The sequence below is a fragment of the Trichoderma atroviride genome, chromosome 2 (genome assembly GCF_020647795.1).
Source record: "Trichoderma atroviride chromosome 2, complete sequence".
Classification (NCBI taxonomy): Eukaryota; Fungi; Ascomycota; class Sordariomycetes; order Hypocreales; family Hypocreaceae; genus Trichoderma; species Trichoderma atroviride.
Window position 1 is genome coordinate 2,597,113 of NC_089401.1, and position 23,757 is coordinate 2,620,869.

At 53.1% G+C, this 23,757-nt stretch overlaps 10 protein-coding genes across 10 annotated transcripts; 4 read left to right on the forward strand and 6 right to left on the reverse strand.

The window, feature by feature from the left end:
- Positions 1-381: 381 nt before the first annotated feature.
- TrAtP1_003650 (uncharacterized protein) lies at positions 382-2,151 on the reverse strand (the record flags this gene model as incomplete). The annotated part of the gene is made up of 1 exon (XM_014088065.2): positions 382-2,151. The coding sequence occupies one exon, from the start codon at positions 2,149-2,151 to the stop codon at positions 382-384; it is 1,770 nt and encodes a 589-aa protein (XP_013943540.2).
- Positions 2,152-3,742: 1,591 nt separating this feature from the next.
- Positions 3,743-6,948, reverse strand: TrAtP1_003651 (uncharacterized protein; the record flags this gene model as incomplete). The annotated part of the gene is made up of 3 exons (XM_014088066.2): positions 3,743-5,401; positions 6,525-6,660; positions 6,926-6,948. 3 exons carry the CDS (start codon positions 6,946-6,948, stop codon positions 3,743-3,745), a joined length of 1,818 nt encoding a protein of 605 aa, XP_013943541.1.
- Positions 6,949-8,646: 1,698 nt separating this feature from the next.
- Positions 8,647-9,719, forward strand: TrAtP1_003652 (uncharacterized protein; the record flags this gene model as incomplete). Its single annotated transcript, XM_014088067.2, has 2 exons — positions 8,647-9,249; positions 9,318-9,719. The coding sequence occupies 2 exons, from the start codon at positions 8,647-8,649 to the stop codon at positions 9,717-9,719; spliced, it is 1,005 nt and encodes a 334-aa protein (XP_013943542.2).
- A 264-nt stretch (positions 9,720-9,983) lies between these two features.
- TrAtP1_003653 (uncharacterized protein) lies at positions 9,984-10,976 on the forward strand (the record flags this gene model as incomplete). The annotated part of the gene is made up of 2 exons (XM_014088068.2): positions 9,984-10,179; positions 10,330-10,976. The coding sequence occupies exons 1-2, from the start codon at positions 10,113-10,115 to the stop codon at positions 10,974-10,976; spliced, it is 714 nt and encodes a 237-aa protein (XP_013943543.2). The 5' UTR covers positions 9,984-10,112.
- A 21-nt stretch (positions 10,977-10,997) lies between these two features.
- TrAtP1_003654 (uncharacterized protein) lies at positions 10,998-12,754 on the reverse strand. Its single transcript, XM_014087439.2, has one exon. It carries the CDS (start codon positions 12,565-12,567, stop codon positions 11,443-11,445), a length of 1,125 nt encoding a protein of 374 aa, XP_013942914.1. The 5' UTR covers positions 12,568-12,754; the 3' UTR covers positions 10,998-11,442.
- On the forward strand, positions 12,755-14,005 carry TrAtP1_003655 (uncharacterized protein). Its single transcript, XM_014088069.2, has 3 exons — positions 12,755-13,126; positions 13,190-13,246; positions 13,306-14,005. Exons 2-3 carry the CDS (start codon positions 13,216-13,218, stop codon positions 13,971-13,973), a joined length of 699 nt encoding a protein of 232 aa, XP_013943544.1. The 5' UTR covers positions 12,755-13,126; positions 13,190-13,215; the 3' UTR covers positions 13,974-14,005.
- Positions 14,006-14,067: 62 nt separating this feature from the next.
- Positions 14,068-15,819, reverse strand: TrAtP1_003656 (uncharacterized protein; the record flags this gene model as incomplete). The annotated part of the gene is made up of 1 exon (XM_014088070.2): positions 14,068-15,819. The coding sequence occupies one exon, from the start codon at positions 15,817-15,819 to the stop codon at positions 14,068-14,070; it is 1,752 nt and encodes a 583-aa protein (XP_013943545.2).
- Positions 15,820-16,128: 309 nt separating this feature from the next.
- On the reverse strand, positions 16,129-18,461 carry TrAtP1_003657 (uncharacterized protein). The gene is made up of 2 exons (XM_014088071.2): positions 17,490-18,461; positions 16,129-17,421 (listed from the first exon to the last, which is right to left on the reverse strand). The coding sequence occupies exons 1-2, from the start codon at positions 18,249-18,251 to the stop codon at positions 16,564-16,566; spliced, it is 1,620 nt and encodes a 539-aa protein (XP_013943546.1). The 5' UTR covers positions 18,252-18,461; the 3' UTR covers positions 16,129-16,563.
- An 895-nt stretch (positions 18,462-19,356) lies between these two features.
- TrAtP1_003659 (uncharacterized protein) lies at positions 19,357-23,269 on the reverse strand. Its single transcript, XM_066111973.1, has 2 exons — positions 22,041-23,269; positions 19,357-21,965 (listed from the first exon to the last, which is right to left on the reverse strand). Exons 1-2 carry the CDS (start codon positions 22,879-22,881, stop codon positions 20,824-20,826), a joined length of 1,983 nt encoding a protein of 660 aa, XP_065968054.1. The 5' UTR covers positions 22,882-23,269; the 3' UTR covers positions 19,357-20,823.
- Positions 19,542-20,546, forward strand: TrAtP1_003658 (uncharacterized protein; the record flags this gene model as incomplete). The annotated part of the gene is made up of 1 exon (XM_014088072.2): positions 19,542-20,546. The coding sequence occupies one exon, from the start codon at positions 19,542-19,544 to the stop codon at positions 20,544-20,546; it is 1,005 nt and encodes a 334-aa protein (XP_013943547.2).
- Positions 23,270-23,757: the final 488 nt, after the last annotated feature.

Here is a 23,757-nt window from a genome sequence, read left to right on the forward strand (position 1 = left end):
ATGAACGTTTTTGAGACTGAAATTGAGATTGAATGTTATTATATATGAATAAGCATGAGTATGAATTTCTTATCTGAAGGTTAATAACTAGATCAAACAACGCTTGTGTTATGCTACGCAATCTAGCATAGTGAGTGAATGACCTTGTAAGTCGTACTAACAACGAAATCTCGTTGTAAGTCGTCATTGCCCATTGCTAAACCACTCAATAGGCTATGATAGATGGGTGAGTGTCTTAAATATTTATATATAAAAACTTCTTCAATCACATCACTCCCCTTGGAGCCCAAGACAACTCCAACCCAGCCTGAACATGCAATCCCTTGGAAAACTATATTAAAAAATAAAAAAATCATGTTTGGTATCGATCTATCGGACCTCTTAGATGCCACGGCGCCCACCAGTGCTCATGAGCGTAATCTTCTGTTTCTTCTTCTTCTTACCACCACCTCCTCCACCTCCTCCGCCGCTGGTTCGAGAATTGCTGCTTTGTCCATTCTCGTCCTTATCGAGGGTGTTCAAGGCCTCCATTTGCCTAGCAAGCTCGCTTGGGCTGAGAAATAACTCTTCATCCTTGAGCCACCCGTCATCAGCGTTGGTAGGTGGAGGGATGTCTTCCATTCCAGGAGTATTTGAGAGCGCGGGAGTGCCCCAGACCGTCCTTTGAGTAGACGGGCTGGTTGACATTGAAGCCAGAGTGGAGAATCCCGGTCTCGGCTCTGGAGGCGTTGTACCAGATGGTGCCGCCAAAGGCTGAAACTCCGACATGTCCATGAATGGAGGCGTATCAAGTTCAATAGGCGGGGATTGCGGCCGTCGAGACCCAGTCAGGCTTCGAAGGGCAGCCGCCTCTATCCTCTCGGACTGAAGGCGTTCTCGCTCTTCCTGTGCAGCCTTATCACGATTACGACTTCGCCTCTTCTCAATATCTGGCATGAAGGACTCTAGCGTTTCAGCAGGGACAATATCTGTCCAGTCGCATTCCAGGAAGCTAATGACGCAGCCATAAGGAAGATGCCCCAAATACTTTGCCCGTTTTCGTACCGCATCATCGACGACATGCCCGGTTGAGATGTGCTCAATTCTAGGTAACAATGTGGAAGGAAAGGCCTCAAAGGATCCATATGTGGTTTTCAAGATCCGGATATCCAGAGGAGAAAGATACAGGTGAGGCAGGGCGCTGTAAAAATAAAAATCGGCATCTGATGACGGTCTCACCGGATTAGAGAGCGATGCTGTATTTGACCCATCGGCCATACCAAGAGTAACAATCTTTTCCTTTGCTGCATTGACAGCTTTGACGGCTTTTTGAGTCCATTCATTGTCTTGCCCAAACAACGCTTCATCTTCCATGGCTTGCTGTAGCATCGTCTCAATCTCCTCATCATACTGGCCTGCCATGTATTCGCCCGTGCCCTTCATGACACGAGCATAATCCAAGACATTGGCAGCGAAGTGCCACGGGATGCTATCACCGGAGCTGAGCACTTCTGCTCCACTTTCCCGCGGGAGAGCAAGCGTAGAGTCGGCGTTCCTCGCCATAAGCCTCAGGACAACGTCATCCCCAACTCGGGGAAGGGGGCTCTCCTGGCCGACGTAAAATCGCACCGGTCGTACTTCAGGAAGATAGATGCTGTCTTCGCAGATGGGGCATTTCCTCCATTTGGCACCCTTGCCCGGTTTCGCCTCTTCATCGTTCAACACCGAGTTCATGAAGCGAAGCAAGCACGGGAGGCAGAAGATATGCCCACATTTAGCCATTCTGGGAGCCACTGGTTCCGACAAACAGATGGGACATGAGGCCGCCTGTGACTCCGATGAAGCAATCACCTGCAGGACGTTGGACCAGTCCAAGAAAAGGTCGGCATCGGCGGCATTCTTGGAGTAGTCTCCCTCCGGAGAGACGACGAAGCGGTAGTTGGCATGGACGTATCTGGATTTATCAACAGCATGGTATCCCGAGCCCGGACCCCAAGTTGGATTTCGCCGATATGACCTGGGGTTCGAGTGGTGGTGATGGCCGTGGTCGTGGTGATGATGATGCAACGGTGCTGAGTAATTCAAAAGATGCGTAATGGATGTCTGTCCACGCCGGCTGGTCGGGTTTCTGAGTGCTCGAAGCTCCGCCATGGCGTCGTACTGGTCGACCATTCTCTCCCCCCAAGTGATGCCGGCGCTGGGGCCGGTGTTGGTTTCGAGAGCCCTGTCCCTTTCGGGGCGTGGGTTGCGGTAAAGAACCCCCGGCTGCTGGGTTCGCGCGGCGAGACGTCTCGAAACTCGGCAGTGCCGGTGCTGCTTGAGCGGCCGGAGGATAATTTGACTGGACTTGAAGGGACTTGCCCGCGCTCGGGTTCGAAGGATTCATTGTGAGAAGATCGAGCAGACGATGGAAGCAGTCAGGGCCGATGGTTTGCTGATTGACTGCTCAGCCTCCCAGGTCATCGGAAGCGGAGGGCGCCAAGTCCAGCATGCCCACGAACTGCACGGCGATGGTCGCAGTTCGTCTTGCCGTCAAACTATCCGTAGTAGCCAGGCAAGAAGAGGGTGGCGAGAAGCGAAGGGTATGGATGGTTTGATGAGCAATGGAGGAAAAAAGAAGGAAAAGTGATGCAAAGAGAAAAGAAAAGGAAAAGATGGCCACTGGAGCTTCTCCAAAAGGGACCCGGCTGGCCCCGGTCTTGGAGGATAGTGTCAGAGAGAGAGGTTCGGACGACAAATGATGGGCGGGGCTGAAGGCACGCTGCTTGAACCGCGAGCTCGTAAGCTCCGGCGTGGCAAGCCACTACACGTGATGATGCATGTGACTTTATCAATGCCTATCAATTCAGCCAAAATGTCGTCACAGTTAGTAATGATGGCCTGCTTGCGCACATGAAAGCGCATGATTAAGGCCTTCAAAGTTGCGTCTCATTTGCCATCAGCGATTGCTTCTGCTTGGAGCTCGTAGCAGGCCGTGTACCCTTGTACAAGGTACATGCTCTCTACCTATCTTACGAAAAAAATGGGCAAATATTCCGGACAATGAGTCACAACAGGGATCGAGCCATCCCCGCAGAAGAACTCTGGGAAAGGTATGGACCAAACTAGCAATTCTCCTCACCCAGTTACCATTGGAGCCTCCTATGCAGACATGGATCCATTGGGAGCAAAGAGTATCTGAAGAATGAAGAAAAAGTAATGATAGACATTAAAGCAGGCAGAAATATCTACATGGGGGGTTTGCCATCCCATGCCACATGATAAAAACGAACTAGGTAGTAGTAGTAGTAATAGTAGTAGTAGTAGAAATTGCCAAGCCTTACGCCATAGCAGCACAATGAGAGACGCAACAATAGCTACAAGCTGTCTAAGGCCCATCTCGAGTATCCATCTGCAGGCAAAATAAGATGTGACTGGCCGATTTTCCTTCTCAGAAAACACACACAAGGACACAGGTTACACACATAGCATATCCAACAAGAGTAAGCATCATATGAAAGAGCCAGCGACACAAAGCAAGACTGTGAGGGGAACGAGCGCAAGAATGGAAGAGGAAAAGAAACGGAATGAATTTAGGTATATGAAATGGTGATCCAGGTATCCGACGTTATTCGACCCAAGTCACACTTCTCTGCCAAAGTGGGGAATCATAGACATATAAACAAAGCCACTCCAGCAGCCAAAGAAAAACTGACACCGTAAAAACCGTAAACCAGGCGTTTCAACATGACGACGCGCGGTCTCTATCATCCACTCATGACTCTTAGTTGGAGACCTTGTGTCTGAATCGGCTGAAGAAGGCGCTGAATCGATTCTTTTTCTTCTCAGACGTCTTATCATCGTGAGAGCCGGTCGAGCCGTTGGCCTTGGAGGGTGCCTCAGTGGTAGCCTCGGTGGGAGGGACCTCTGTCTTGTCGGTCTCGGTTACAGGAGTATCAACGGCAGCGTCGGCCTTGGCAGGCTCGGAAGCAACCGTTGTATCAATGACGGGGACTGTGGTGGCTGGTGCCTCGGTCTTGGCCACCTCAGCTTGGGGCTCCACGACCTTGGGCTCCTCAGCCTTGGGCTCTTCAACCACGGGGACAGCCTTCTGGGCCTCCTCGAGGGGAACCTCGGTCTTGGTCACCTGGACGTTGCTAACTTCAGTGACGGGGCTGTCGATTGCCTGCACATCGGTGATGGTAGCAGAGGTAACAGGCGCGACAACAGGCTCGACAACAGGCGCAGCCTCCACAACCTTGGCTTCTTCGGCCTTGGTCTCTTCGGCCTTGGTCTCGTCAACGGCAGGGACCGCCTTGACCTCCTTCAGCAGCTCAGCCTCAACCTCCTTCTTCTCCTCGACGGCGGCGGTGTTGGCGGCAGCCTCGGGGCTCTTGCCAGCCTCAGTGATCGACTCCTTGACCTCGGCGGGCACCTCGGGAGAGACCTCCTCTCGTGTCTCTTCCTTGACAGCAGCCTCATGCGAAGCCAAAGTCTCCTGAATAGGTGCAGGAAGGTTCTCCTTGACGGAGTCGGGAAGGTTCTTGTTGGCAGCATCGGCAGCGGCCGCAACAGTATCGTTTACAACAGGGGTCGCGGCCTCGACAGCGCTATCCGAAGCAGCAACGACAGCAGCGACGACAGCGGCGCCAGTGGTGGCGGCGGCAGCGGCAACAGCAGCAAGGGTGTCGGTGTTGTCGGCTTCCGATTTCTCGGTACCGACACCAGCAGTGCCCTCGGAGGTGGATGGGGCTTCAGTGACCTTCTCCTTGAGCTCCTCCTCAACCTGAGCCTTCTCCACGACCTCCTTGGGGTCAGCAGCGGCTTCGGGCTCGACGCCTGCCTTCTCCTGGCTCTCCTTGACGACCTCTGGGACCTTGGCGGCCTCGAGAGGAACCTGGGCAGCCAGGCCGACGGTTGTGGCACCAGGGTTGATGGTGCTGATGTGGGCATCCTGAGCGGCAACGACGGGGAGGCTGGACTCGGGAATCATGTTGCTGGTGACAGGAGGCAGCTCGGTGGCGTCGACACCGGGGAGAGCATCGCTCTTCTCATAAGACTCCTTGTCCAGCTTGACGTGCTCATTGGTGCTCTCAATGCCGACGGCAGGAACCTCCTCACCAGGCGCAAGCTTGATGGGGTTGATGGCACCAGCGGCAGCGGGCAGAGGGTTGACGCTGATGGGCTTATCCAGCTCAGTGCTGGGGGTGATCGGGAAGCCTCCAGGGACGTCGGAGGGGGTGGCAGTTCCCTCAGGCTTGTCAATGGGCTGCTCGCTCGCCATCTTAGCGGTGGTGGACTGAGGAGTAACGGTGCTGATGAAAGCAGCTGCGGGGTCGGATGAGAGAATGTCCGCGGGTGTGATGAAGTTGTTGACGTTGCCCTCGAGATCAGCCTCCTTGGGGGAAGACTCGTTTACGGTCCAGTCTCCGTCAACGACGTACTAGAAGCGGGAGCGAAGAAAGAAGAAGAAGTCAGCAAAAAAAGATTCGACAGGCAGAAATAGCCTCGTGTTGCTGGAGAGGACGGGCAAGAAATATATATGTACTATGATGCAGTGCGTAACAGGCTGAATCCACTATCTAGGTGCGTGTGACGTGATATATGCACGACAACAGCCTTGGAAGGGGGTTGGCCAGGCCGGAGCGGGGGCTTTTGGTACGAAGACAAGGGGGGCTTGGCCCAATCCCCCCAATTAAGCGGCTGCTTAGTGGGAATCATGGACGAGATGGATTAGGTAGGTAGAATTAAGTAGATTAAGTCCCCTTGATCAGCAGCGGACTTTGGCAGCGCGCCAATCAGGCCAACCGACGACTTTGGGGAGATCACCACTGTCATTGCGGCTGTGGCGCAAAGCAAAGGCCGCGGAATCTCACCGCTACACCGGGCTGTGGTCGCAGTCGACGAGCGCTAGGCGGCGGAAGAGGAGGAAGGATTGGCGAGTCGGATGACCAGCGCTGTTATCAGCACCAACCGTCCAACCCCGCGAGCCGTTGCGTTGCGCTGCGCTGCGTCACAGCCCCCCGTGCCGAACGACTGCGACAGCGCCGTGGGGGGGGGGGATCCGGCAAGTTGCGCAAACCGCTGCAGAGCCTGCGAACACGCCGCGATGAGAGCCACAGCCAGCACCAGCCCAGCGACAGGCCTCCCATCGCCGAGCGGCCATCAGGGGACGCAATCCGATCCAGCTAGGCTCTGGCTGGCCGATTCGTCTCCAATGGTTTGCGCCGCGGCTGGAATCGCATCTCGCGGGATCGTGTGCGTAGACGGCAACGGGCGGCTTGATTGGGCGGGCGTCTACTGCGACATTGCGAACAAGGGAGGCACTAGCCCCCAGTGGATCAGATCGAGAGATGGGATAGACGGCGCATTGAAGCTGGCAAAGCAAGCTCGGCGACGGTCGCCGGTGCAGCATGAAATGGGGAGAAGAGGGATTGGTACATGTCGTAACGCAAATCAGGAGAGAGAGAAAAGGGAAAGAAGAGCGCCGCAAAACGTGGCTCAGAGACAGCAAACGGACGGAATCAGGGCAGCGGCGGCTACACGAGGACAGCATCTCAACCCACCTTGTAGTATATTTTCTGCGAGGCATCCTTCAGAAAGACAGTCTTCTGGAAGACGTCGCCCTCCTTGGGCAACTGCTCGCTCTTCGTCCAGTTGTCGAAAGTGCCTGTGACGAACACTTCTTCGGCGGGATGCTCCCTAGATCAGAACAACAGCCCAAACGTCAGCTCAGCTCAGCGTCTCATAGCGTAAATCCATAGCGGCGTCGTTTCGATTCCGCGCCAAGCCGGTGGAGGCTCATCTCTTTTTCGTCTGATCTCGTGGTCTCGCAAAAAATCGTGGCCATTGGTGCGAGCAGTACCGGAATTTTTTTTTTTTTTTTTTTTTCTTTCTTTGTTCTTGGATCGGAGATGCTTTCGCGGCGCAAAACTTGTGTCGCAAAAAAGGAAAGCGCAAAACTCACCACTTGAACGTATAGCTACCCATGGTCGTGATTAAGAATTAGGAATATTAATGAGGTCGACAACGTGGCCGGAGGGGGGAGGTAAAATAAGGTGGAGGGGGGGAATATGGGAATCGAAGCAATCGAGGAACAAAAGAATCGAAAAGACGATGACCACGAGATGATGACGAAAAAGAAGCTCGAGGGTCGCCACAGCCCGGGATGGAAGAACCAGCGGCGTCAAGGACAGTATGAGTTTCGAAGGTACGAGGTCTTGCTAGTTTGAAATCGTGCGAAATTAAATGTGGCCGGTGAGCCTTTGGGCGGTGGGGGCGTTATTGCAGCTCTGCTCTGGGACCAGATAAGCGTCGGATAGTGCCTCCAGTAGCATGGCCGGGTACTCTGTACCTCTGTTCTCTTGACTGCGTGCAAGAAGCAGGGCGCGGCCTTGGTGGCCAATGGGCCAGGCCACTGACCGCAAGCAGCCACGGCCTGCGAGACACTGCGACGCGTTTGCTGGAAGCCGTCGAACCAGCGCAATCGTGCGATTCTCGCGAGGCTGCACAGCTTGCGCCGGGCCCATCCAGCTGCATGCCTTGGAACAGCGCTGGGGGGGCCTATCGTGCTCGCTGCAGTGCCCACCGTGGGCGGTCGAGCCCATCGGACAGGCCACTAGACAGCGCTGAAGGGTCGCTAAGTGCCCCCTGCCTGCTGCAGCGTTGCATCAGCGCCGCATTGCATGGCACTATCTCGCATGCGGCCTGCATAATCAAGGCACGCCAGACAGGGCCTCAGATTGGACAAGCCCAAGGCGATGAATTTTTTCTTTTCTTTTCCTTTTCCCTTTCTTCTGTTCGCCTCTCTCGCCTTGCTGGGGTTCTATTCGTTTCTGAGCACCAGGGATCAGTAGACTCCATATGCTGGTCCGGTGCCTGCCGAAGCAAGGGGGGAGCAGAAGACCGATTTCCGGCCAATGCGATATCGACAGATGGGCAGGGCTTGCAGGTACCGAGTACAAGACACAAGCACACATGTACAACGCAGACAAATCACATGGGAAATGCCGGGGTTGTTTCAACCACACGCGGCCTGGCGGACGTTTTATCGCCGCTTCTGTCAGAGTACGCACCCTCCTGCAGCATGTACCGGCTACCTGCGACCGACCCTTACAAAAGCCACTTCTACACAAAACTCGAGATGGAATTAATTTTCGACACGCTACGAGCCTCGTACTCGGTACAGAATGGACCCCCTGTCAACCTGTTTCTTGCACAATTGCTGCCAATCTCTATTTTAAGTAGTGGGTCCCCTATGACGCTCCTCTTGCTTCTTCCTGCCTAGCCGGTGTTGTCTGACAAGTGGTCCGCTCAAACTCTGCTCTGAGCGCCTAGAACTGCTGTGGCGCTGAGCTACTCAGAACTACAGACTCCTGAGCCACAGTGAGGACGCTTCTAGCCCCTGCTGCGCCGCATCCTCCTTTTCGATACATGAAACCATCGCGACTGCGACTCTGGGCATGAAGTTGCGGCCCTAGAAGAGTTAAAAAACGTAAATTATGTAGCTAAAAGCTTTAAAGGAACGGCTTCCCAGTTGAACTGCGCTATAGAGGCAGGATTTCTCGGCGAGTTTCCGCAGCGGCGGTATATCATGTAGAGATAAATATCAAGACACTGTCTCGCAATTCATCATCGATCTGGGGGTCACAACAGATAATAGTCGTCGAATAGCATCTACTGTACAACATGGGACTCATCGGATCAAGCAAGGGCCAGCAGCCGTGGATGCGCTGGAAGGTCCTCGCCATTGCGGGCGCGTTTCTCTTCGTCCCTGCTGTTGGTCTCGGCGTCGGCCTGGGCGTCGGCTTGACGCAGCGAGGCGGTCACGGGGACCCTTCCGACAGCGACAGCTCGAGCTCATCCTCTTCAAACGACCCCAACAGCCTCCCGAGCGGTTCCAGTCGCACGTCTACGTGGCAGCCCGGCGTCAATGCGACATGGCAGATTGTGCTCCAAGGCGCCATCAAGCTCGACAACAAGACGGCCCCAGATCCGGACGTCGGCATCTTCGACCTGGACCTCTTCACCAACGACGCGGCAACATTCAAGACGCTGCAGAACGACGGCAAGAAGGTCATCTGCTACTTCAGCGCGGGCTCTTATGAAAACTATCGGCCCGACAAAGACCGCTTCCAACCGTCGGACCTGGGCAAGACTCTCGACGGATGGCCCGATGAGAAATGGTTGAACCTGAGCAGCCCCAATGTTCGCAGCATCATGAGTGACCGCATCAAGCTTGCGTCGTCCAAGGGCTGTGATGCAATCGACCCCGACAACGTCGATGGTTATGTAAGCCGCCTCCTTTTTATTTTAAAGTTAAGAATTCATAGAAGCTGACGTGTGTCTCATATGATTAGCAAAACGACAATGGGCTCAATCTGACTCAACAGGATTCCATCGACTTTCTCAAGTTTCTCCAAGGCGTGGCTAGCTCGTACAACATGTCCATTGGCCTGAAGAACGCCGGCGACATCATCCCCAAGGTGATTAGCTTCATCAACTTCTCCGTCAACGAGCAGTGCGCCGAGTACTCCGAGTGCGAGACCTTTGAGCCCTTTATCAAGGCCGGCAAGCCCGTCTTCCACATTGAGTACCCCTCGGGCGCGCCCAACATTGACGCCTCGCGGGCTACTGCTCTCTGCTCGGATTCCGGCATCGGGGCCGGGTCTGTCAAGTTCAGCACGGTGCTGAAGAAGATGGACCTGGATGGGTTTGTGCAATACTGTGATGGGAAGCAGTACACCACCCCGCTGTTGTGAGATTGTAAAGGCGGTATATATTGAAATCGCGAGTGGCCAATTTATGCACATCTGTATATAGTTGGGAGTTGGATGTTTAGCTCTTGATGTTGTTTACTCTTCTTGATATCATTATTAGTTGTATTATTCATACTTGGCTAAATATCATTCAAAGCCACATGTATAAAAATCAAATCACACATGTTTCCATTCTCTTTCTGTGTACAATTGCATTGTCTCAATATCAAAATCTCTAAACGCAGCTCCATCTAAAAACAGCCGTCCCCACGAATTGAACCCCGCCATACAGCCTTCCGACCCCACCTGAAAGAGCAAACCGAACCGCAAGCCATAAGAAAAGCTTCCATCAATCATCATCTATCAAAGAAAAGACCAGCATCTCCAGCCGCCGCAATGGGTCGCGAAGATCAGGTCGAGGAGCGCGAAGTGCTCGAGTCCATCTTTCCCGAAGAAATCACAGGTATGCCTGCAAACCTGTCTTGGCCTTGACATCCCGTCTCTTTCAACACCAGAACAGAACAGAAAAAAGCGACAAGCCAGAACAGGAAGAGAAAAAAAACAAGCAGCTCTCCTCCATATACAGTTGCCAACTAATCGTCTTCTCCCACAGACATCTCCGAGACCGAGTTCCGAATAAACATCATCCTCGACGTCCCCGGCGAAGAGCCCGCCGACGACACAGACAATGAACCGCCCAGCTTCCTCCTCGCCGTGCGCTACCCCGACGAATACCCCGACGTCGCGCCTCGCCTCGACATCATCGCTCCGCCCAACGCCCCCGCGCACCTGCACTTCAACGTCGGCGACGACCGTGACGCGCTGCTCGCCAACCTCGCCGACACCATCCAGGAGAACCTCGGCATGGCCATGATCTTCACGCTCTACTCCACCCTCAAGGAAGCCGCCGAGCAGCTCATCCAGGACCGCCGCGACGCAGAGGCCAAGGTGGCCGAGGAGGCCGCCCTCGCCGCCGAGCGCGAGGAGAACAAAAAGTTCCACGGCACGGCCGTCACGCCCGAGACGTTCCTCAAGTGGCGCGAGGGGTTCTTGCGCGAGATGGAGGAGCAGCGCCTGCGCGAGGAGCAGGAGAGGCTGGCGGAGCTGAAAAAGGCCAAGGTCAAGGAGCCCGTCAAGTTGACGGGGCGGCAGCTTTGGGAGAGAGGCTTGGCGGGCAAGGTTGAGGAGGATGATGTTGCTGCTGATGAGGAGGAGGGGTTGGCGGATGGTGTTGAGCAGCTCAAGGTGGAGGCTGCTTGAATTGAAAAAAAAAAAAAAAAAAAAAAAAAAAAAAAAAAAAAAAAAGATTATGGTGCATTTTTAACTTTGGGGTTTTCTGTTCTTTTAAAACGTGTATGGAGTTTATTATTTTGTTCGGTGGAGTTATAAAACGTCCTTATTCTTTGGGAATCTTGTACAATCTGCAAAGAAGAGAGAAGCAACAGAACAGACGCCATGTCTATCAGAAAAAAAGAAAGAAAAAGAAGTAAAAATCATTGCAATGCTTGGCTGATCCATTCAAAAGTCGTTTTGTTTGGCACAAAAACGTCTCATGCTGAGAGATAATGGTCATGTCATAAAAAATTTAGATTGTCGTATCTAGTGATGGCCTTCTCACTTCGTCCAAACCGATCCTTTTTTTCTTCTTCGTAATCTGAACCCTTTTTTGTCTAAACGCCATTCATCCAAATTTCACTATTAATCCCTCCCCATTTTAATATTCCTTCTAACCCTGCATCTCCTCATCACCATCCTCTTCATCATCGCTAATCCCAGACCACTCCTCCTCGTCCTCCCCTTCCGGAGGCTCGCCCAGCTCCTTATTAATACTCTGCAGCAGCTCCGACGCATGCTCGCCAAGCCTCTCGTCCTCATACTCCTCCTGCTCATACAGCTTCAGAGACTGCGTCAGCCACTTCCTCGAGTAACCCCACGTCGCCTTCCACTCCTCGCTGGCGTCATCCTCGGCGCCGTTGGGCTGCTTCGCATCGCGCAGCTTCTCGCCCGCAACGTACAGGCACCATCCTCCCAGATACCACACCTCGACGCTGGAATCGTCGTCTGTGACCAGTCGCTCCAGCACCATGAGGGCCTGCTCCTCCATCTCCGTCTCCATGAGTAGTCGCGCCAGGGCGACTCTGGTGGGGAATTCTGGCACCGAAGGGTGTTCGGGGGGCAGATCCTGCCAGAGCTCCAGGCTTCGTTTCAGCGCTGTGCGAGCCTCGTCGACTCGTTCTTGTGAGATGCGCACGTTGGCCACGGTCTGCCAGGTCTCGGCGTAGTTGGGCGCAATGAGCATGGCTTCGGTGATGAGCGCCTCGCACCGCTGCTCGGCGTCCGCTTCCCACGACAGGTCCGTCATGTATACCTCGGCGACTGCGCACAGGACGCCGCCCAGCTTGCTCTGCATTTCGTCGAGAGCAGCCTGCTGCTCACGTGTCCGGTTGGTGATGTCGTTCAGTGTCTGAATCTGTTTCCGCAGAGCAGAGGCGCCGCGCTCGAACCACTGGACGCTGTCCTGTCCGCCCTCGTCACTCAGCTGAGCCAGGAACAAAAACTTCTCGGGGCCGCCACCAATCTTTTCCTCCAGAACTCCCTCCTCGTCCAGCTTGACGGCTCGTAAGAAGTATTCGCGAGCCTCTTCCACCTCACCGTCCTCCACGTTCAAAACGCCCAGCAAGTTCAGGGCCTTGAGTTCAAAGTCGCCGCCTTCTCCCGTCTGTTCCAGGGCCTTTGACGCGAGGGCAATGGCCTCGTCGAGATTTCCCACTTCATACTGAGTCTCTGCATCAGCAAGAAGTTTGTTTAGATTGGGGGCGTCCTTCTTGGCGCCGGCACGGCCTGGTGCCATGGTTGATAAAAATTAATTAGAAATAGGTAGAATGTGATGAGATGCGAGAAATGACAGTTCAAATATTGCTGATAGATGTATGCAGAAAAGGGTTTTTAAAAAAATGGGTTGCAAAAGTTGGTGAGAAATGGTATAAGGAGAATGAATTCCAACACAAAAGCTGTGACGGCTCAGTCGCATCGCACTCACAAATTCCACTTTGAAAACTTGAGATTTTTTGGCGGGGCCGTTATCGATAAGCTTGACTGCGAACGAACAATTACATGCGGGGGCTCTGCTGCTTTGGCATCAACTAGACTTGTCGAGCTGAGAGATTGGTAAGACTAGCCTCATGCTTAGTTGGCTGAGAAGCGAAGCGAGTTGAAGCTAACAATCAGTCAATTTAGCATCTTAATCTCTGTTTCATACTGGGTTGCTTCTCGATAATTTTTTTTGATATTGTTACAGAGCATATAACAAGTTGCCTGGTCTCAAAAGCGATCCATCCCACATCGTTGCACACCGTATTCCGTAGTCTCGGCTTATTCACGGCTTTGCTGAGCGGGCTTTCACTTATCGTGTGAGTAACCTTTCTAAAGGATTCCAAGACTTGACTTGACGTCAAACTAAGACTCAAACCCAGATTCAATTCCATTCGCATCAGACACCATGTTCACCGGTATTGTCGAAGAGATTGGCAGTAAGACAGCATTTATCATATCGCTATAATGGCACTCGTCAACTAACATCAAAGCCAAGCCATCTCTCGCATCGAGAATGATGCCGCCACCGGTAGCTCGGTCATGACCGTCACCATCTCCCCCGGATCCAGCCTCCTCGCAGACTGCCACGAGGGCGACTCCATCGCCGTCAACGGCGTCTGCCTGACCGTGACGTCCTTTTCCAAGGACACCTTCACCATCGGCGTCGCGCCCGAGACGCTGCGCATCACCAACCTCGGCACGCTCGTAGAGTCCGGCAAGGTGAACCTGGAACGCGCCGTCAGGGCCGACACCCGCATGGGCGGCCACTTTGTCCAGGGCCACGTCGACACAACCGCCGAGATCCTCTCAGTAACGCCGGATGGCAATGCTCTCACTTTCCGGTTCCAGCCAAAGAAGAGGGAGTTTCTGCGGTATATTGTGTACAAGGGATACATTGGCATTGATGGAACCAGCTTGACTGTCACACAAGTCAATGATGCTGAGGGGTGGTGGGAGATTATGTTGATTACATACTCTCAGGAGAGAGTTGTCCTGGCAAACAAGGTCAAGGGCGATACCGTCAACATCGAGGTTGACATGATGGCCAAGTACGCTGAAAAGTCCCTGGGCGGTATTCTTGGCGACGGCAACGCTTCTTCGATCCCTCTTCTTGAGAAGATTGTTGAGCGTGTCATTGCAAAGAGCCAGGGTGCAAAGCCATAATAATGCAGCGTTAGCAATAGTTGAAAAGGGGGGGGGGGGGGGGGGGGGCGGGTATTTATATAGAAGCTAAAAAAAATCTGAAGCGTCAAATGTTCTAAGCGTCTCCCCAGACTTCCGCAATCTTGTAACTCAGGGGTCTGGATATCTTTTTACGTCCAATCAAGTGACTCAGCTCGCTGCATACAAGCTCTCTCTTGCGCTTTTTGCCTTGCTCATCTGATCCACACGCGTGAAACGCCTTGACAAAGTCATATGGCGTCTTCCATCTGCGCTGGATTTCGAGCGCGCGCTCTCCGGTAAGCCCCTTTGTTGTCATGAGCATCTTGAGAAACATGTCCCTGAGGGTCATTGTCTCCGATTTGGAAGCCAAAGACGCAAAAGCCGGATACGTGACATAATATCCAACCGGGGGCTGCTTCTCACAAAGGTGCTGGATCAAGCGCGGGTAATTCTGCGCAGTGATGACCTTTGTTGGGATGACGTGCAGCTGCTTCTGCTCGTACGTGCGCTTGAGCATTGCCGTCAGCTTGGCTAGATATTTGATGGTGTCGTCAATCTTTTGAGTCCGTTTCACAAAATAGCCATTGACTACTTGCGTTGACGCAATGGCTGACTGCACTGCCTCCTCGTATCTCTGATATGCGGCGGAATCCATGGAGATTTCTTCAATGAGATAGACAACTTTTTTCACGCCAGCCCGGTTGAGTCGAAATTTTTGTTCGTGGAACCGACCGTCCTTGATACTTCCAATCAAGTCATCCAGACGCTTTCTCTCGACGATCCAGTCCAAGACAATCTCGTCTCCTTCTGCTCCGTGTCTTGATAAGAGCGCTGCATCATGGCATTTGGCAATCCACTGGACGTCGCCGACTTCTAGGCTTCTCATAATTGGCTTTACCCCTTGCTTGACCAGCTCCTCCTGCATATAGTCTCGATCCGTTTTGGCTCTGACCTCTCGAACGTCGAGTAGCAGGTGCACGGTAAAAGACCCAGGAGGGAGAATGATGGGAGTAAAGGTGGGTAAATCTTCATCTTCCAAAACAACCGGGCCATCTGAGACGATGTTCCTATAAAACAAAGGCTCATCGGCTGTTGTTGTTACGGCTTCATTGGCAATGGGCATAAAGTCTTCATCTTCTACTGGTATAGACGGTGGCTGCGGGCGCTGACTTGGCCCTTGTTGCACGCTGGACATGTTTTCATCTCGCCACTGCGCCGTCTCCCTGATTCGTTTAGCTACCGCCCAGCCCTCGTCCGTCAATGCATATCGGCGTAGGGGCCGTCCTCTTTCGTACACCAGCTCCTTCTGAACCAGCGTCTTCATCGAGTTCCAAGCAGTGTAGAACTTTGTCGTGTCAACTGGCGTAGTGAATGAGGCGTCACAGTGTGGTTGTGCGGCCTCTATCAGTTCTGTCTTGGTCAGGCTGGAGGATACATCTTCAGGCAGGTGAGAAAGGCCGAGTATCAGGGCATAGGCTCCCGATCGAAACGCAGGGACGTATGCCTTGGGCTGCCTTGTCTTCCTCTTGGGCCCGGTCTCCGCATCGCCTCCCTCTTGCTGGGCCCTTTCGTTGGCTTTCCTGACTTGAGGATGCTCCGGCATGGGCAGTCCGTTTTGCTGGCAGTGCTGCTTCAGCTTGTCTTCAAGCCGCTCGCAGAGCTTTGGCCCGAATCCCTTGAGCTGCTGCAGCGATGCGGGATGCTCGAATGCAATGGGACATGCTTTGAGAGATTCATAGGCGTTTCTGTATGCGGTGACGCCCTTGGAGTTGCGTTCTCTGGCAACATCTAGCCATTCCTTGACCCAGGCCAGGAACTGGGCGTTGGCACATTCAGAGTCTTCCATGCTGCCGAGGGCTGCACGGAACAGCCATCCCAGAATACAGCCAAAATAGAATTGTGGATTGCACAAGAGATTAGGATAAAGAGAGCAAGTGGTCTGGAAGATCTAAAAGTGAATAATGAAGATGGAAGAAGGGGAAGAAGGAGCGAATTGAATGTGAACTGTTTAAACGTGAATTCAAAGCACATCAAACAGTGCAAGTATTAAGTGCACGCGTCAAGTAAAAAGGCACGCGTCTAGTGGGCACGGCCGGCATCAGTCATCAAGACATTCGTCTGGCCATCGCAGCTTTAAAGAAACAAAAAAAAAACATTAGAAAAATAAACAAAACTTAATGAATAGACTTTACTATCGAAAGACCAAGCATCTTCTAGAGTTGTAAATATTTGCACTTTTCTCAGCCACTCCTAATTTACTAGTAGGCATTCTCCCCAAAACTGGTAAACTACCTAGGCCATATGGACATCTATGTCAGCGTTGCGCGAATTCTATCAATCGCCCTTTTTATTTTTTGTAAAATCTTGCAAATTCTCTACTCCAGCAATGCCGTCCCAGTAACTCGTAACCATCATTCAAATTCGTCAACTGCTTTTTTTCTCCTGTGTAGTTTGCCAGTCGTGATAGTAGTAGCTCAAAACAACTGATACGGCTCCTTGCTCTCAGATCCTCATAATTTTTTTTGGTATATTGTTTTTTGTCTTTTACTTGTTTTCTCCCTTGCGTATTTACTCAATTTTCATACGAAAACTATGAGCCAAACTGCTTGATGATGTTGGCCACCTTGTTGGCCAGCTCATCAGCCTCGTGTCGAGTAGCAGCCTCGGCATACACACGGCAGGCGTTTTCAGTGCCGCTGGCACGAGCAAAGGAGCGAGCCGTAGTGTATTTCCTAACGCACTGGTCAATCTCGTCCTGGGCACCAGGAGGGTGGCTAAGGCGTCGCTCAGCGTCGGTGGCCTCGAAGATGTCCTTGTTGGCGACCTCGACGCGGACAAGGCGGTTGGGCAGGTCGGTGTAAGTAGTGGCCCAGTCCTGAAGGGACCATCCCTTGTGGGCAAGAATGACCTCCACCATGAGCATGTCTGAGATGGCATCGCCGACGGTCTGGTTAATGAGATCGCCGACAGCAGCCAGCGTCTCAAGAGCATCCTTCTGAGCCGGTGACTGGGGCTCCTTCTCCCGGAAAACACGAAGAGCCTCCTGGGAGAAGACAACGGTGCCATGGCCGTTGGCCTCGAAATAGACACCAATGTCGAACTGGCAGGCGGCATGGTGCAGGTGCTTGACACCAGTAGGGGTGAAGACAACAGGGAGCTGCAGGTTCTTTTCAATGTATGTAGTGCTTGCGCCGTTGGCGTAGGCGGTCTGGACGACTCCAATCCGGATATCATCCTCCAGGCCAGCAGAGCGGACAAGGTCGCCGATGAAGGAGGCGTTGAGGGACGAGATGCGGTCTCCGTCAAGCATAAAGAAGCCGGCCTCAGGGTCGGCCATGTAGTAGATCAGACGGTCTGCGTCGCCATCGAGGGAGCAGTATCGGGTGTCGGCGGCAGGCTTGACGTTTGGGGGAGCTCGCTGCTTCGTCTTGACAAAGTCGGCACCACACTAAAGATAAGAACATTAGCTTTGAATTTTATTGAGGGTAGATAGTGTCGGTGAGGACTTGTACTCACATCAAGGTTGAGGACCTCGGGACGCAGCACATCGTCGTTGGCAACCTTTGCGTTGAAGCCAGTCTTGTCCTTGGGAATGACCTTGAGGAGCTCGGAGAGCTTGGGGCCGCCCACGCCGTTGGCACAGTCGACAACCAGGTGGCCCTGGATCTGTCTGCCCCGCAGCGCGCGGACAAAGGCCTCTGACAACTTGTTGTAGTAGCCGGCCTCGCTGACCTCGCCGTAGGCCTTGGGGGTGCCCTCGGTGTTGACGCAGCGGGTCAGGTAGTGCAGCTGGGGCGTGGTGAGGATCTTGAAGTCGGTGTACTCGGTGTTGGTGGCCTCGAGGGCGGCGGCCAGGGCGGCGGCGAGGCTGTGGCCAGAGGGGCGAGTATCACGGCCGTAGACGACGCGGCCGGGCGAGGCCAGGTCGATCTTGAGCTGCGAGGCCAGGTTCTTGTACGTCTCGAGCAGCTCCTCGTGCGTGGGCGCATTGACCAGCAGCGTGGCGTGCGACTCCCAGTCCTGCTCCAGCATCTCGCCCATGGGGTCGACAATCTTGACGCCATTGTCGGCGGCCGGGTTGTGGCTGGCGGTGATCATGACGCCAATTGCCTGGCCGTTGAGCTTGCGGCTGCGCAGCCCGGCAATGAGGCCGACGCGGAACGAGACGCCGGGCAGCAGGTCGGCCTTCATGCGGAAGCCCGCAGTGCCATATTTGTAGACGTGGTTGTCGACGATGGGGTGTTTGGCCGAGGCCTCGAGAAACTTGCTGTCATCCATGGTGGGGGTTTGGCGAGACGGTGAGGATAGAGGGACGGTGGATGTTTGCCGTGACGATGGGCGAGTGCTTGTCCCGCAGCAAGATCAGAACAAGGAGCGCAAACTGCGTGCAAGAGGAGAATTAAAGAGGAGAGAATAGGAGAGCAGAGAGGAAGAATCACGGACAGAGGCCTGATATAGCACAGCTGGCGGCCAGAGAAGGCGGTGCGCGGGCTTAGTGAGAGAAGAGAGGCCTTTATTTGGACGGGTGGAGTCGCTAAGACTGTCCACAGTGACCTGACCCCCGTGGCCCAGCTGCTCGCTTTGAGCGTTTCGCTTCTCCACGCCGCAGTTTCTGGCTTCTCTTCCTGGCCTCTCCTTCTGGCTTCTCTTTTCGGCTTCTAGCTCCCAGCCACTGCATCTGCGCTGCAACGGCTGCTACTGAGTGGCGGTGGCTTCAGCGGGATCGACAAAGCATGGCGGTATACTTCTCCATGGCGACTCGTCATCTGCAGCCTGTCCGCCTTTGACAAGTCGCTTTTCAGCGTGAATGAGCGATTTGCTTGGCGAATCATTGCTGGTACAGTTGTGATAACCATCTTGCTCAGAGATGTCAGCATCAGGAGTTGGATTTCTCTTAATGTGATGTACTGTCCCATCTGCTGCCGAGTACTATCCAGGTAGCTTGCATGGCAACAGCGTTTAGCCACTTTGCTCCGTTTCAAGTCGCGATGGTTACCATTCCTCGCATAAATGAGCGATTTGCTTTGCAAAGTATTGCCGCCACAACTCTACAAGATGCATTCATCAAAGATACCGCAACCAGGAGTCCTACTAAATCTAGTATGCTACTCCATCTACTACCAAGTACTACGAGGCCGCTTGATAAATGCAATGGCGTTTAGCCACCTTGTTCTGTTGCAAGGCTACGATGGAAGCGAGCGTCGTAGACAACGGGTCATCCAGCCATTTTTACTCCATCGTGAGGCTCAAAGATACCCCAGCTGGGAGTTGTATCACCTACTAATCTACTATACAATCCCTTCTGCTGCCAAGTACTGCGTAGGTAGTTTGATACATGCAATGGCGTTTAGCCACCTTGTTCTGTTGCAAGGCTACGATATAGCCACACGTCGTCGCCTCACCAATTTAACTTTATCGTAAGGCCCAGGCTCTTCCAGACTCATCTGTCGTTTTTCCCGTCTCTTTTTTTCTATTTAACGGTGGAATATGCCAGCAATTATGCCCTACTCCAACCACAGACCGTAACCTTGTAGCACTTACACCCGCACCGCATTCTCGACTCGAGACATGACATCCATCACGGCTCTCTTACAGTATTTGTACGCCTGGTACAACTGGCTCTTCCCCAGCCCGGCCCCGGCAGCCACAAAATGTCCGATTCTCGAGCTGCCAGACGAGCTCGTCCTCTGCATTACGGACCACCTCGCCGCCCACGACCAGTTTCTCCTCTCGCAAACTTGCCGGACCATGCAAAGGCTGGCATCTCGCGACTGGAACGAGTACGTGCGTTCCCGGTCCCCTCCCGAGAGGAACGAATTCCTCATAGGCGTGGCCTTTGGCGCTCCATATCACTGGGCCTGTGAAAACTGCGGCCGGCTTCACGTCGTCGATCCGCACGATTTGCCTTCGGAGAGGAGGCTGCGTCCTTGCGTGCGGCCAACGGATTACGGGGCACGTACATGGGCCCGATATTATCTCGAGCATCATCACATCCAGCTTGCTCTGAAGCTTTCTGGCCGAGAATCCAATAGAGACCATCTCGAAAGACTACTGACTACTCATCATTATGCGACCAGCTCTAGGATGCCCATGACATATAGTGCGAGCCCCCGGATTGTCGAAGGGCACTTTCTCTTGTATGAGAAGATAGTGGTCGGAGACTGCGACAGGCGAGCCACATACTCGAGCATGCAGCAAAGCCTGGTCACCATCTGCCCACATCTGGCCATGGTAGACAGCCCGTTGGACTATCGCCGGATGATGGCGTGGCTTCACCAAACAGCAGAGTTCCACCAAGCCGTGGCCCACGCGGTCATCAATCCAGGGCAAGAGGTACATCGCCATTGCAGGTGGTGCCCGACCGATTACACAGCCGTTTATTACCAGCTCAGCGGGCAGCTCATCTTCAGTGCCTGGCATGACTTTGGTGCGTATGGCTCTGTTTCGAATCGACACTGGAGCTCTCAGGCGCGGCGCCAGAGCGGCCTTGGTCCCCAACTGCCTCCTCGGTTTAATCGAATGCCAGGGGCATGCCGTGCTGCATATACGAATAAACGTTTATGGAGGCTATGAGGAGTTAAGCAATGCGGCAAAAGGTCATTTCACGGAGCAAATCGGGCGGTATAACAAACAGACTGTATAAAGCGAACATCAAAGTAACGTACATCGCAAGTCATTCATATAAAAGCACGATAGGTAGTCAAAGACACGGATATCATAAACATCTCTCAAAGAACCAAGATCCCTGCGCCAAAAATGTCAAACAAATCCTCCCGCAGCCATCTCTTTTGAAAAGAGCACAAAGTAAAATGAAATTCCCTTCCAGTCATGTGGCCCCTTTCAGGGAGAGCTACGGATCGGCACCATCACTCTTCTTCTCCAGCATAACCTGCGTCATTCCCAGATCCTCCAGTTCTTGCAAGTCCTTCACCCGAGTTCCCAAAACTCCATCTTTATCAACGGAGTGATACAGCACCGCCAGAGCCGAGCCCTTCCACAGCGGCACGTCTTTGGTCTGCCTTCTCTCAACCAGCGCCCCAATCAGCGCCAGCACGCCAAACACCTGCAATGCTATCGGCAGGATGAGCCACAGCCACTGCACGCGCATGTACACGACGGCCTGGCTCGTTAGGCCTTGCGCGACCTGTACAGCGCCCTTTTCCCGTATCATGTCCGTCAAGCTCTGTGCAATGTTGTCGAGCACGCCGGATACGGATTCCAGACTTCCGTTGCCAAAGGCCGTCGTGCTACCTACGGACTGGCTACCCAGGCCGACGCTACCGGAGAAGGCCTGCGATCTAAAGAGGCGAGCCACGATGGATAGGTCCGTCCCGGAGATGGAAATATGTGGGATTTCCGGGCTGGTATTGTTCCACCAAAGCAGCGTATCTGCCCAGAAGCAATTGTTGGAAACACATTCCGGCGGGAGCATCGTTGTTGTACCAGATACCTTTCCAAGGGGCGTCTTCTCGGATGCGCCAATGTTGAGGTTGTTTGAGATGAATGAGATGTTGGAGTATTTGTATACTACAATGCTGGATGTGCACTCCACGACTGTCGAATTCTGCAGCATCGGCTTTAGATGAAGACTCATACTGATCAGGTCAATGTCGTTTCGGTTCCAAGACCAAAAGGCACTTTTGGAAAGGCTTCTGCCATCCAAATTCTCGGTTGAATTTGTCCCAAGATCCCAGCCGATGGAGGTTATAGCCATGGCAGAGCCCCCAGAGTTGGGCACAAACGGAAAGTGTAAGCCTTGCGGTGTAGTCAGATTGCAAGGAGCAGGATTATCATAAGGCAGGGTGATGGTGCGGTTGTCGGAGCACTGGAGACTCGCCAAAGTCTCCTTTGTGACATCGGCACAGGTGTTGCTGAAGCCTATCGTGTAGTAGGACTGGTCCCAGGTGCAGTTGGAAGTGCAGTTCACCCCAGACGGCCAACTGGTCTGCCAAATGCCCCGGAAGAAGGCAGATTCCAGGTCAGGGTTGGTGGCTATTAATTCTCGTGTTAGGTTACAGCTTCAACCAATATAGCAGGTAGGTAGGTGGGTAGGTATTCAATACTGACCATCATTTTCATTCAAGGAAATAATACCGTCGTGCACAGAGCGTCCCCAGTTGAAGTTTAGGCCACTGCTATAGCTGACTGCGTGACCGAAAGTTGCTGACCCATCTTGATGGGCATATATATTCCCAGGCTGGAAAGAGACTACCTGCTGCACGAACGAATCGGTGAGGAGAGACAAAATCATGACTACCGCGCTCACTGTTGCCACTCCCCACGAGACACTGAAGAGCATTTGTATGGAGCCCAACGGTCCACGGCTGGCTCTATCGATGATATTCAGGTCCTGGAGGCGACGAGCTCTGTTGTTGAAATGATTCCACTTCTCCTGGCTGAGGCATACCGACACGGTGGCGAGGAGAGTTGCCCGCGCTGCAGTGATGACAATGGCAACAACGGCGTTGATGCTGATGAAGAACGTCCACTCCGTTGTAAGCCGGTTCTGGAAGCTGGCGAGGATGGCAAGCAGACCAATCATGAAGCCGGTGCTGATGAATATGGTGAGGACTTCCATCCACCACGTTGTGGACAGCCTGGTCCAAGCAGATTGTGGTTTCTTTGGCTTGACGATGGACGGAGTTGTGGTTGAGGCGTGGTAGATGTCCTGATCCGGCGCGTTAAGAGTATCGCTGTCGGACTGAGTAGTGACATGGTCGACATAACCGAGACCATCTTGTTCCAGCGTATTGGTGTCGCTCTGCAACTGAATTGGGGTGTATTCAGTGTCATCCCATTCTGGTCTGTTGGTGTCCCTTTCGGGCCTAATATCATGAGGCAATGGAGGTGTTTGTAAATCATTTCTCATATCCAAGACCCATTGCTGCCGTGAGTATTGGTCGTCCATGATGGCGGTTAGGTTTATGCCTACAAACACATTTAATGAGAGATGGATGGCAGGTCAAGGAGAAGAACAATGCAGCGATCTTATATAGTCGTGGACAACAGGGTTCCAACTTTGGACGAACGCAGCCTACTCCCGTACAGCCTTGCAGCCTTCATAGGCTGTTGGTTGTACGACAAAGATGCTGCCAACACACGGTTTTCATATCCATTAACCTGGTCGAGCCTCAGACTATATGCCCATCTGCCGCTTCGGTCTGCAGGGTATATCGGCATAGTCTCTACACGGCCCCTTTCCCGTCGCAATAGGATTCGCCAGCCAGGGTCGCACATGTGCTTGTTCGACCGGAAACGATCCAATTTTAGTTACAAACTCATTGTGTCTTGCGGATCTTCCAACGCAATGGCATTTTAGGCGACTATTAATAGTGGCAGAGGCCTTTATGCAGGGCGCCTTGTGAAACCTCGACTGATCCTTCAGCTGTATGTGGGGAACACAGATGGAGTAACGCAGCATCAACAGCAAGGCAGATAGTGGCGAGGCTGGATGGCAAGCAAGACTATGAGATGAGATGAAGCAAAAGAATAGGTATGAGTTCTTGAAAGCAGCGTGGTTTTGTAGCCTTGTTGAGGATGTTGAACACAGACTTCCAAGCCACCCGAGAGGTAACCACGGCGCAGCACTTGCACAATTCTTTTCGCTGCTTGTCAGAATGATGGCAACATTTCATTCTCATCTTCTTTTACCTATCGCTATCATACAGTATTTAACAACATAACACAGGTACGTAGTAGCCAGTGTTGTCGAGACTCTGTAGTTTCGCAGTAATACGGATGCAATTTTAACTGAAGCGGCTGATGAATGTCTGCGCAACTCACA